This window comes from Canis lupus, chromosome 5 (genome assembly GCF_003254725.2).
Source record: "Canis lupus dingo isolate Sandy chromosome 5, ASM325472v2, whole genome shotgun sequence".
NCBI classification, from domain to species: domain Eukaryota; kingdom Metazoa; phylum Chordata; class Mammalia; order Carnivora; family Canidae; genus Canis; species Canis lupus.
Window position 1 is genome coordinate 8,155,611 of NC_064247.1, and position 13,120 is coordinate 8,168,730.

At 54.6% G+C, this 13,120-nt stretch overlaps 1 protein-coding gene across 10 annotated transcripts in view; it reads right to left on the reverse strand.

Moving 5' to 3' along the window:
- The window catches only part of ST3GAL4 (ST3 beta-galactoside alpha-2,3-sialyltransferase 4), a 31,821-nt gene that overhangs the window by 7,360 nt on the left and 11,341 nt on the right, over positions 1-13,120 (reverse strand). For 2 of the 10 annotated variants that reach the window (XM_025464963.3, XM_025464967.3), the window contains exons 2-4: positions 988-1,063; positions 601-685; positions 125-205 (exon numbers count right to left, since the gene is read on the reverse strand). In XM_025464963.3, coding sequence (XP_025320748.1) covers positions 125-205; positions 601-685; positions 988-1,003 — 182 coding nt within the window. In that variant the 5' untranslated portion in view covers positions 1,004-1,063. Of the gene's footprint in view, positions 1-124; positions 206-600; positions 710-987; positions 1,064-4,841; positions 4,998-5,721; positions 5,917-13,120 lie in introns of those variants that run through there. The other 8 variants (XM_025464959.3, XM_025464962.3, XM_025464961.3 and 5 more) reach the window with 7 other exon arrangements.

Genomic DNA, 13,120 nt, shown 5'->3' on the forward strand with positions numbered 1-13,120 from the left:
CACGGGCTCACCTCCCCATGCCCACTGGCACGTTCCCCTCCATCTAGCCAGCACCGGGGCCCCCACCCTGGGGCACCATCCACCTCACCCCGTGCCCCGCCCCACCTCACCCTCAAGTACTCACTTGCCAAAGAGCTTAGAGGCCTTTCTCTCTGCCTCACCCTGGAAGCACGGTTCCTTCTTCTCTGGGATGGGAAAATAAAAACTAGAGACAGAAAAGGAGAGGAGAGAGGAGCTTCGGTCAGACCTCTCAGGCCCAGGGGCCAGCGGCCCAGGCCACCTCCACCTACCCCACGGCAGTGGTCCCAAGGTCCCAGGGAGTGATGTGCTGGATAGAATCATCTCAACCCAAGTTCTCTCTGACACCAACTCTTTTCTCCTGAGCTCCCTGGGTGAGGGCCCTGGGGACTCATCCCAGACCCTGGCCCCCAACCCACTATCTACCCTCCTGGAAGGATTTCATGCTAGCAGCTGAAGGGAGGGGTCATGCCCTGGCCCTCTGAACCCTCCGGGCCCCACTAGGTCCGCCACCCCATGACACTCCGTGCCTGAGCCCATTCCTGAGAAGAACCAGTGGAAGGACATGGAAGCTGGACTCACAGCTCAATGTACCTGTCTTCTCGGGAGATGGAATACCACACCATGACGACCAGGACCAGAGCCAACATGGCCAGGAGCTTCCAGCCTGCAGGGCGCATGCACAGAGGAGCTAGAGGCAGAGACAGGCAGGTACAGCCCCAGTCCACCTACCCTGTTTTGGGGCCCTGCAACCTCCAACTCAAGCAGCCCCGGTCCCCGGCCCTCACCTGGCCATAGTTTTCCAGCACGGGGCTTGGGCCTGGGTTTCTACTGTCCTTCAAGATGAAGAGGGGGCCCCCTGGCTATCTGTCTGTCCCTCTACAACCCGCAGGGGGTCCCAGGATGGTGCTGAAGACTGCTCCTGGGGGCCCAGCCTTCAGGGTGGGGGAGCCCTTGGACGACACTCACGGGACTTGCTGATCATGTTTCTCAGAGGGTAGCAGGGTTCCTGGGGAGAGCTGTCATCCCGGCTGCCTCGGGCCACCTAGGAGGGAGGAATGGTAGGTGTGTGGGCAGCTCTGCAAACCTCCTACCTGGAAACTAGAGCAGGACACCCGCACAGCCGGCCTTCCCTTCTCCAGAAAGCACAGAGCTGCTTCCTGAGTGGCCATCCGGACAGCGGACATCCCGCTAACCCTTCAAAGGCAGCATCAAGTGTCCAGGAGGGGCCTAAGCCACAGAACGGGACCCCAGGTCCCACTCCTCAAAGATGAGGCCCCAAGGCCGGCCAGGCTACCCCAGCTTCCCTGGTGTGCTTTCTCTGTCCCCTTCCTCACCTGGACCTGGGAAGGGCCAGCTCCAGGAGGCGGATGGGAACCTGACCCACCTTTTACATGGAAGTGACCTGTACAAGGGTTGTGATCTGTATCTTATGCAGCTGAGGTTTACCCATTCTCTGGCATCCAAACCATTCCCTTGGTTCTGGCTCCCACTCACCCCTCCATCCTCAGTCTCTCACTACTCCAGCCAAACAGATCCACTCAGCTCAGGCACTGGGGTGAGGGTGGGCCGTGGGACGGTCCTCTGGCCCTTGCACACCCTGACTAAATGCAGCGTCCAAGCCCTCATCATCCCAGTGCTGGGGGGTGGGGGGTGGGGGGTGGGGGGAGCTCCGAGAAGCCAAGAGTGTGAATGGGAGTGCGGGGAGGGGGATGTCTGGTTGGTCACAGGAGATGGAGCCGCTCTGGGGCAGGGCCAAAGCCGGCAGGGCAAGGACGGGGCTTTGCAAGGGGGGCAGCTGCTCCATGCACAGGAGCAAAGAGGCCCCTACGCACAGACTCAGCCAGGGCCACGCTGCAGTCACCGGGAAGCAATGTCGGCAGCTGGCAGGGCCACGTGAGGAGTGCCATTTGGTCCTCGCCCAGTATCCCCCAGTCCCCTGGATCTGAGGAACTAGCCCGGGGCCGCCTACTGAAACCAGCGACTGCAGGGCCCTTCCCAGGACGGCTAAATCGGCCAGGGCGGGACAGGGACAGGCACTGTCACCAGCTGCCCAGCGATTCCTGCGATTCACTTGGAGAGGTGGGGAAGCTCTAGTGCTCCTGCTCTCCAGGGCGACCTGGAAAACCTCAAATTATTTCTGCAGGCCAGGAGACAGCATCAGGATGAGGGCTGGTTTTTGTTACAAGCCATAAATCAATTATCCTGACCGTTGTCCTATTAGGGAGTCCATGTCCTGCCCTCAGGCTCTGCTCTGAGTCCCCAAACACCAAAGAATGAGTCTTGGAGGGGGCGGGACGAGGAGTGGGGGCCAGAGCCAGCCGCCCTCAGGAGGGTCAGGAGCACCCATCCCCAAGCCCCAGGAGGGATGGAGGGTGACCCTGTCCAGTAGAGTTCTGGATTTGTACTTAGAAGACGCCAACGCAAGTCAGGGTTCTAGTAACTTCCCTGACCGCTCTTCCCCAAGTGGCTCGCCTGCCTTCTTCGGTACCTACCTACCTACAGCCACTGCCAAGTGGTTCCTTACCCTGGCACGGGCCAAAGCACTTCCCATCTGCAATGAGCTTACTCACTGGCTTGCTTTCTCTCCGCCTTCCCCACTGGAATTGGAGCCCTGTGAGGGTGGCGGTGAAGTGGGTCTTGCTCTGGTAGCCAGCACCCTGCTAGCCAGCACCCTGCCCGGCCTTAGCCCTTGCTCAGGAAGTACTGACTGCACGTTGGGTTGCCTCGGGGGAGTCACTTCTCCCTCTCTGACCCTCAATTTATCTGGTTGTAAAACTGGGAAGTTAGCCTAAGAGGCATCTGCAGCCCCAAGTATATTTATCAGATCAGCACCAAGGGCATCACTAGCCACCTTATTAGAAACGCATAATCTCGGGGTGCCTGGGGGGCTCAGGGGTTGAGCATCTGCCTTCAGCTCAAGGTGTGATCCCGGGGTCCTGGGATCGAGTCCCACATCGGGCTCCCCTCACAGGGAGCCTGCTTCTCCCTCTGCCTCTCTCTGTATCTCTCATGAATAAATAAATAAAAATCTTAAAAAAAAAAAAAGGAAATGCATAATCTCAGGGCGCCTGAATGGCTTTGTCAGTTGAGTGTCTGACTCCAGATTTCTGCTCAGGTCATGATCTCAGGGTCATGAGATGTTGGCTCCGCAGTCAGCGGGGAGTCTGCTGGAGAGCGTCTCCCTCTGCCCCTCCCCTCGCTTGTGCACCCTCACTCTCTCTCAAATAAATAAATAAAATCTTAAAAGAAAAAAAAAGATTTATTTATCCATTTGAGAGAGAGAGAGAGCATGCACAAGCAAGGGAAGGGGCAGAGGGAGAAGGGGTTCGATCCCAGGACTCTGGGATCACAATCAGGATCGTGAACCAACTGAGCCACCCAGGCACCCCTCAAATGGATAAATAAATCTTAAAATTAAGAGAGAGAGAGGGTGGCCAGGATGGCTCAGCGGTTTAGCGCCGCCTTCAGCCCAGGGTGTGATCCTGGAGACCTGGGATCCAGTCCCACATCAGGCTCCCTGCATGGTGCCTGCTTCTCCTTCTGCCTGTGTCTCTGCCTCCTCTGTGTGTGTGTGTGTGTGTGTGTGTATCTCATTAATAAATAAATAAAATATTTAAAAAAAGACACACACGTGCGCGCATTATTTCAGGTCCCTCCAGACCTACAAAATTGGGATCTACATTTGAATAGGATCGCCTGATAAATGAAACACTGGTTCAAGTGGATGTTTTTGACCTTGACAGAACAGGAGACTCACCTGGGGTGCTAAAACATTTAAAAAATAACAAATAATCAAGAGCATCTGAGTCGCACACCTAGGAATTCTGACCTGAAGTGATCGGCCCAGCCCTGGAGTTTGTTCGAGCACCTCAGGTGATTCTAACCTGCAGCCTGGGTTCAGAATCTCTGAGGAGGATGACAATGCAGATGTCTGGATGATGGCCAGAGCAGGGTGCTCACACTCTGATGTGTGCATTCTGACTCAGTGGGTGTGGGTGGACGTGAATTCTTACCAACTCCCAGGTGGTGCCCCGCTGCTAGGCTTGGACCGCATTATTGTGTTGCAAAGCTCCACACCAGGATCCTTCCAGCCCTAACATCTGCTGACTTTATGAGCCGCACCCTCTCCTACCCTCCACTCTTTCTCAGTCTTCGGGACCAGGATTTCCTTCATTTCGTGGCAGTTCCCTTAGTACCAGCAGGGTCACAACACTGGTGCCTTTCAAAATACATAGATGCCTAGGGTCCCTTCTCCAAGATTTTTACTTAATTGGTTCAAGGCAGGACCCAGGCATTCCTAAGTGAAAACCAAACCCGAAACCACCACCCCTACCTCCCTTCCACAAGGCCAGGGTGGAAAACGCCACGTAGAGCCAGCTCCAGGGTAACTGAAAGACACACGCTCGGCCACCCTCCAGGCCTCACCTGGGCGCAGGAGACCCTTGGCGGTGGGAGGTGAACGCAGCTCACCAGTCCAGATCCCGAGCAACAAGGCAAGGAGCCCTCTCTGCCCTCTTCCCCAGAAAGCCTGCACTGGCGGGTCTCTGTTCCCAAACTGTGCTGGTTTGTGGGAAGCAGACTGCCTGGGCTTAGCGCCTGCTCCGAGACACCCGGGCGGGGATTACATCAGCCTGCCCCCCTCCCCTGGCTGGGCCCGGCCAAGACCATAGCTCAGCAGCTGCTGACATTCTCGGGGCACGGGCTTCTTGGGTGGCTGCTCCCTGGGGCCCACCGACAGCCTTCTCCCAGCAGCTGGCCGTCCCACATCACTGACCGGGCCTCCGGTGCAAAAGGGCGCGAGAAAAGTCACCGGACAGTACCTGGCTAGACAGCAGGGATCGGATCCACTCACGTCCTGCAAGCAGCAGCCCCAGCCTGCCACCAGCCGCCGGGGAGACCAGCTCCCCCAACACACCAGGCAAGGCTGACCCCAGGGCAGGAAGCCTGCCAAACACCAGTGTCCCTTGCTGAAGTGAGCCTGCGAGCACCACCCCAGACCTCGCCGAAGGGCAGCCCGGGGGCACGGAGTGAAGAACCAGGGCCCACCGTGCCTCATGCTGCGTGGACACTCATCCATGCTTCACGCTGCATAGACACAGCAGGTACCTGCTGAAGCACAAGGAACAGAATGCCTGTCCCCCGGAGGCCACGGCGTGATGCCAGGTTCTCTGTGCCCTGGGGCCCATCACAGGGTTATGGTTGAACGTCCCTGAGAAGGGGTCTGGGAAGACCAATGAGGGGGGAGCACAGGCCCCGTTCTGATTGGTTCAGAGACCCCGAACAAGTCGTGTCATCGAGGTCACCGTCCCTCAGTTCTGTAGGGAGACACTGGAGCTGCCTGCCTGCCGCCTCGGGCTCGGCAGCCCCTCTTGCTCCCCGCAACCCCTCTGCCCGGGCACCGAGGTCTGCTGCTCAGATCAGTGATCCCCCTTTGCCCGGTTTCTTCCCACTCTCTCTCCTTCACTCCTCTCCAACAAAGGTACTTAAATCTCCGGCCTCCTCAAAGGAAACAAGGCCCCTCTCGGCCTCTACGGCCTCCCCCAGCCACCCCTGCATCTCCACCCTTCCCACCAGTGGTCAGACTTCTGCATCCGGGCGATGCCCACTTGCTCCTCCCCGCCGCCCCCGCCACCCCGGTTCTCAACCTCAGTTTTAGGCAGAAATGCCTCCTCCTGCGGAAGACATCAGGGGCCTCCTCACCTTCAAACCTGCAGAAGGTCTCTTTTCACTCTTCCAACTCTGAAGCCTGATACTGTCGGCGGATGCCCACTTCTTGGCTTCTGGGTCAGGACTCTGCCCTGCTTCCCTCCTACCTCTCGACAATCCCTCCTCACTTGCTCTAAGTGCTGTCAGTCACGGGAGATCTGTCCTTGAACCCCTGCTCTCCCTGGCCAGGGTTCATTCATTTTCAGAGGTCTGTCCATCACTCCCACCCTGATGATTCATACCTTTGGATTCCTCCCCAGAGTCCATCCTAGTTATTTCCTGTTACCTGCTGCAGTCCCTACCTGGATGATCATTAACTTCAAATTTAACAAGTCCCCATTTCCCCTCTCCTGGGCCCCACATTATCAGAAACTCAGTCTTCCAACATCTGTCTTCCCTCATGCCCTCCCTACTAAACAGTTACTAAATATGACCTATTCTATCCTATTTCCTCATTCCAACCAGTGCTCACTGAGCTCCTATTGAATGCTCCGCATTGTGGGAGGCACTGGGGATGTAAGGCTTTACAAAATTTGGCTGAGGGGTGCCTGGTGGGCTCATTTGGAGGAAAAATAAAATAAAATAAAATAAAATAAAATAAAATAAAATAAAATAAAATAAAACCCAGACATAGCACGAAGACCACATGGTTGAGAGCCTCAGAAACACTTTAGAATATAGTCCTCCATCTCCTCTTCTTGAGACACCCCAAGTCTAGATCCCATCCCAATTTACCTGCTTCCTAATTGGTCTCTTTGTCAAAAGTCTTTCCTCATTTAACCCCCTTCTTTGGAACTGCCAACATGGAAGGCTTCTAAAAAATAATTTGGATCAAACCACCCTCCTGCCTCAATTGCTCTCCATCCCTTAAACAACAAGCCAAAGCTCCTTAGCAGCAATCGGGACCCTTCACCCTTGGGCCACATGCACTGGAGATGCACCTTCTACCCTCTTCCCAAGCACGGCACGAGAGCTGCCTTTCCCCCTCCTCTCTTCCCACCTCTGCAGCAAGATTTATGTCCTAAGCCCCCGCAACCCATTCACAAGAACCACCTCACTCCAGCATCAGCTCAAAGGGCTCCTCCTCTATGAAGTCTTTTCAGACATTTCTAAGCAACCGATGTTTGTCTTCCCACAAAATATCATTTATAACTTGCTTCTGGCACTTAACAGGTAATATCATTTCAGATGATGTAATTACTGCTTTTCATGTCTTGCCCACTATCTTCTAACCTCTGAAATTGGAGGCTTGTTTATACCAAGAGTCTATCAGAGTACCTGGATTACACAAGATGCTTTATCACATAATATAATTTTATATTATATTATTATGTGTTTTGTATCTTGTCCCTGAGACTATGACCTCTGTGGTCTGGGAGACGTCTTTATATTTTCAGACTCTATAATAGAGTTCGGAAGGTAGCCGATGTTTTGTAAACATCCAACACACAAGCAGTAAAACGAGATTAAACACGTATTACATCCCTTATTAATTACTAAAATGTACAGTGCACTGACCATGTGGGATACCAGGAGGGTCCCCACCCCATGGCCACTGCTTTAGGGACCAGATAAGTCACTGTGGTGAGGGGTTGTCCATGCACCACGGGATGTTAGCAGCATCTTTGACCTCTACCGCTAGATGCCGGTAGGAATCCCAGTCCCCAGTTGTGACAACCAAATTGTCTCTAGACATTACCAAATGCCTGAGAACTGCTCTGCTAGACACTTTTAAGGACTGTCCAAGTATGATCTCAACCCTACGAGTTAAACACAGTCACGACCTCCGACGTACAGGCGGGGACCCAGTGTGCGAGAAGGGTCAGCAATTTGCCCAGGGGTGTAGAGCTAGTGAGGACGAGGACTGGGACCCGGGCTGCTTAGCTCCAGAGCCCCTGGAGCCCCCTGGCTGACCCCCACCCCCTACTGCCTCAACAGCCTCCTGTGAAGGACTGGCTCCCTAGACTCCAAGATCGCTGGAACTGTCCACCTGCTGCCCTTAGTCGGAGCAAGCGAAGGAAGTCAGCCCTTTATCAGATCAAAGTCCCTCGAATGCTTACAACAGCTACAAGCAGCCTCCGTGCTCCTTCTCAGGCAGCTTCCTCATGAGACACAGTCTCTATCCGCAGCTACAGCCTGGGGCTCCTCTGGAAGCTCTCCAGCATGCTTCCAATGCATGCAACTGTATCCACAGGATTAGTACTGCCCTCCATCTGGACACCAGACCTCCATGAATGCTGGCTAAGGCTGTGCTCACTTTCCTGCCATCGCATCACACCCCTGGCACGGAACTAAAATCCTTCAGCTAGTAAGCCAGGCCTCCCGGGCCCTGAACTCGTGTGACTACCCTTTTGAACCTAAAAGCAGGACTGTACTACATACACCTGCTTACACACATTTCCCCTTAGGAATCTAGGGTCAAGGTGGGTGAATCTCCGTGGTGGCAGCTAGTCCACAGCGTTTCCTCCCAGCTCAGAGTCCTCTGCTCATTTTCCAGAGGGGTTTCGAGCTGGACTGTGAAGTTAATGTGACTAATACAATCACTAGGTAAGGCAAGATGATGACACAGGCCACTGGGGGTATGTAGGGCTATAACCTACTTCAATCAATCGCTCTTGGGTGCAGATGGCCAACTAATTGCAATTCTCCAGAGCAGGTCAGTCACCTACATCATCAAAAACCCTCCCTGGGCTCCTTGGACAGGACAGAGACAGGGCCTTGGCATCTCTTCATTGATCTCTTTATTCACCTTCACTACCTGCCATCAAAAATTCCCTACACACCCAACATTTCTGATCGCCCTCCCCTTTTTGTTCCCTGCTCTATCACCAATGTCTAGAATAGTTCCTGGCACACAGTAGGCTCTCAATACAAATCCACCAAGTTAATAAAATGGATCTATTCAACAGGGACGTCACTGGAGCAAGAGAGGAAGAGGCAGCAACAATGAGTCCTCTACTCGCTCCATCCCCTCTGGCCCGACCCCTGGCTAGACACACAGCCGACCCCTGGCTAGACAAAGCCGGCAGACTTTGCCTTCTCCCTATCAGTGCACGGCACACCCAGTGGGGAGTGAGGTCTGCCTTGGGCTCAGCTCACGTGAGACAGCAGAGGGCTGAGTAATTGGCCAACTGCCTCCAGGCCCATGAGTGGGCAGATGGGACCATGTGTCTGGCCATCCAGGCTTGGAGGAAGAGGGGCTTGATAGGCTTCCCACTGAAGCACAGAACGTTCTCTGTTCCCTACCCTTGGGGTCCACAAGCTGCCCCCGCACCCAGCAGACACCCCGATCGGCCCAGCACTGCAGCCTCCTGTACAGAAACACTGTATCATCCACTTTATCAGCTGCCAGTCACAAGACACCAGAGCAAACCACTTGAAAATCATATTTCTGGTGTCTGCCCGGGTAGGGTAGACGCTTGGAATTCCATTCTCTGGGGAAGAAGGCTGAAGCTGTGTGACAGAGTCGAGAATCAACAGTACAGACTAATAGCTGGGATAGGAAAAGGAAAAATCTGCTGTGGCTGTGGATCTGCTCCAGGTTCCCAGGCAGGGGGCTCTGGGGCAGGTTTCCTTCCTCAGACATCCCACCCAGGGGTCGACGAATTTGGCCCCAAGAGGCCAAAGCTAAAGGCACTATTGGAGTTGGGGCTTGAACTCAGGTCACCACCAATACGGCCTCCAGATGCCTCTTCTGAAAATAGTGGGCACCACCAGCCCTGCCCCGTCGCCCTGGCGGTGCCAGCCACACGTGGCTATGGAGTACTTGCCGTGCGTGTGGCTGGTCCACACTGAGGTTTCTTGTAGGTGGAAAATGTACACCGGATTTTCTTTCTATTTTTTTTTTATACACCAGATTTTCAAAGACTTGGTACCAAAAAAAAAGTGAACCATTACATCTAGAATTATTTATATAGGGCAGCCCAGGTGGCTCACAGTTTAGCACCACCTTCAGCCAGGGGTGTGATCCTAGAGATCCGGGATCGAGTCCCACATCGGGCTCCCTGCGTGGAGCCTGCTTCTCCCTCTGCCTGTGTTTCTGCCTCTCTCTCTCTCTCTCTCATGAATAAATAAATAAATAATCTTAAAAAAAAAAGAAGTATTTATATGAATCACGCACTGAAATAATATTTTGGCCATACCGGCTTAAAATAAATATGTATTAAAATAAATAAAATTAGGGGATCCCTGGGTGGCTCAGCAGTTTCGCGCCTGCCTTTGGCCCAGGGCGTGATCCTAGAGTCCCGGGATCGAGTCCCACATCAGGCTCCCGGCATGGAGCCTGTTTCTCCCTCTGCCTGTGTCTCTGTGCCTCTCTCTCTCTCTCTCTCTTTATGTCTATAATAAATAAATAAATAAATAAATAAATAAATAAATAAATATCTAAAAAAAATAAAAGTAAATAATTAAAATAATTAAAATGTATTTCATCTCTTTTTTTTTCTCTTTTTTTTTTTTACTTTTTACTTTTTAAAAAATGTGGTTAATTTAACATCTTTTAAAATGTTATTTAAGGGCAGCCTGGGTGGCTCAGCAGTTTCGCACCATCTTCAGCCCAGGGAGTGATCCTGGAGACCCGGGTTCGAGTCCCACATTGGGCTCCCTGCAAGTAATTTCGTGCGCCCAATGTGGGGCTTTAACTCATAACCCCGAGATCAAAACTGGCATGTTCCTCCAACTAAGCCAGCCAGGTGGCCCAACTGAACATTTTTTTAAAGATTTTTTAAAAATATATTTATTTATTCACGAGAGACACAGAAAAGAGAAGGAGAGACACAGGCAGAGGGAGAAGCAGGCTCCCTGCAGGGAGCCTGATGCAGGACTCGATCCCAGACCAGGGGTCACGCCCCGGGCTGAAGGCAGATGCTCAACCACTGAGCCCCCCAGGCGTCCCCCATTTTTTAAGATTCTAAAATTACACAAGGGGCTTGCCCATGCGGCTCCCATGGCACTGCAGTGGGACAGCGCTGCGCCAGGCAGCCTCTGCCATCAGACTGGAAGCAGGAGACACTAGGCTGTGCTTCCCGCTCCATCCCGGGGGGCTCAGCCAGGGGGTGGCTGCGGGCGGGCCACAGCTGACCAGACTCCACTCTGGCCCCGTCTGTCCCCCGCGTCCTGGCTGTGTCAGGGCTCCGAGTGTGCAGCACAACTCAGGGTGACACTGGCCCAGGCCCCCAGGCTCTGCGTCTGCCCCCCACCGCGCCCGAGGAGGGCCTGCTGCCCGGCCAGGCCCCGGCCCACACCTCACCGGCCGCCCTGCCTCGGCCTCGGCCACTTAGCGCCACTAAGGCCAGGTCACCCGCTGCAGGGTGGAGGCAGAGCCCGCCGCCGGTCTGTCCTTGGCCTGGTTAGCAGACATCTGGAAGGAGCCTGGCAAGGCCAGGACGTACCTGGCCCCCTCCTTCCTGCGCCGAAGCAGAACCCCAAGGTTGCGACTGTCCGGAAGGTGGGGTGGACCAAAACATCATTTACGAAATAGTATTTTGGGGGGCGCCTGGGGGGCTCCGTCAGTTGGGCGACTGCCTTTGGCTCAGCCGTGATTTCAGGGTCCTGGGGTCGAGCCCAGAGTTGGGCTCCCTGCTCAGCGGGGAGTCTGCTTCTCCCTCTCCTCCAGCCCCCCACTTGTGCTCACTCATTCTCTCTCTCAAACAAATAAATAGAAATAGTATATATATATTTTTTAGTCGGTTCTGAGACCAAAAGAAATAAACACCGAGCCTTACATGATGCACGAATGCCTATCCGCTGAACTGACAAAGTCCCGGAGGGCCCGGGGCCTCCCCAGTGCTTCCCAAACACACCCTCCTCCCCCCAGAGGTAAGCATTCTAGCTTGCACGCCCCCCCCACACACCCCGACCCCCATCAGAGAATGAGGCAGGACCCCACGGGGTCGGGGGGGGGCAGTCAGTGCCAACAGTTTCACATCGGAGCCCTTGTCTGGGGAGGGGGTGACTCCAGTGTAAATGGTGTGGGATCTGGAGTCACAAGCCCAGACCCCCCTCCCCGGCTTGCCCTTGTCCTGGCCACTCTCCCATCCATGCTCCCCCCAACCCAGGGTCCCGACTACCCAGTCCAGGAGTGTCCCCTCTCCCCCCACACCCCCCTTACCCCATCTTCTTTCCTTTGTAGCAGTGACACCACGCTATCTCCTGTACTCATGAATCTGTACACCCTAAGAAAGGACTTTGTAGGGTGCCCAGTATCTCCAAATGTAATACCTGTGGCATGGTAGGTAATTGACAGGTACTGAAATGGACAGATGTCTTTTTTCTTTTTTTTAAAGACATTTTACTTTTTGATTCATGAGAGACACACAGAGAGAGACAGAGACATAGGCAGAGGGAGCCCGATGTGGGACTTGATCCCAGGACCCCGGGACCACGCCCTGAGCCAAAGGCAGACGCTCAGCCACCGAGCCACCCGGGTGCCCCAAAATGAACAGATGTCTAAATGAATGAGCCAATGAGCAGAACAAGTGGGGGCCGGAACAAGTGTGGGACCGAAAGTTTCATCAAGTTAAAGCATCTCAGACCCTTATTTTGCAAAGACCTGAGCCCCCAAGGCACCAGGGAGCATGCCGACCCACCAAGTGCCATGCTTCTTGCCAAACACACGTGCTGCGCTCACAAGCATACCCTTATCACCAACCACAAAGGCAGAGGCGGCTGTTACCACCTTTGACCCACCTTAATCACTATTGGCTTCGGGGCTACTGGACCACACAACGTGAGCTGCTATCGTAAGCCAGCAAAGCTGGTGTGGTCTCCAGAGGGCTCCAGGCTGGAAGATGCCCTATTACCCAGGAAACCTCATGTCCTCCTTATTCATTTCCCCAGAGGGCTGGTCTGAGCCAAAACCCCAGCCACCCCTCCCCAGACCTCCAAGCACCTTTAGCATCTGCAGGCGGAGGAAAAGGAGCTGGACACAAACCTGACGTCCAAGCCTGCCTCTGCAGTCACAGGCCGGGCATCCCCGGGCAAGGTCCTACATCTGTCAGTGCCTCAGATTCCTCATCCGTGACATGCAGGTCACAAGGGCAAGTTCTGGGAAGTGCATGAGCCTCGAAAGCCATCCTGAGATTGAGAGCCTGAAGCCCTAGGACAGGACAGGCTGACACCAGGCACCTGGCAATGGGAGCTGAAGGGACTCTGGCTGGGCCTGCCCCAGGGCGTGGGAGCTCGGCTCCACTCAAGGTCTGTCCCATCCCAGCAGAGGGAAGGGCTCACAGCCGCAGCTCCCACCTGCTGCTACAACCACAACCGTGCTCACCTCTCCTCCTGGCTGCCGGTCCGTGGCACAAGCCACACAGGACACATGTAGCTGTCTGGGGGCGGGGGGTGGGGAGGGCAGACACTGCCATCCCGACTCCACCCCGCAGTAAACTCAGGCCCA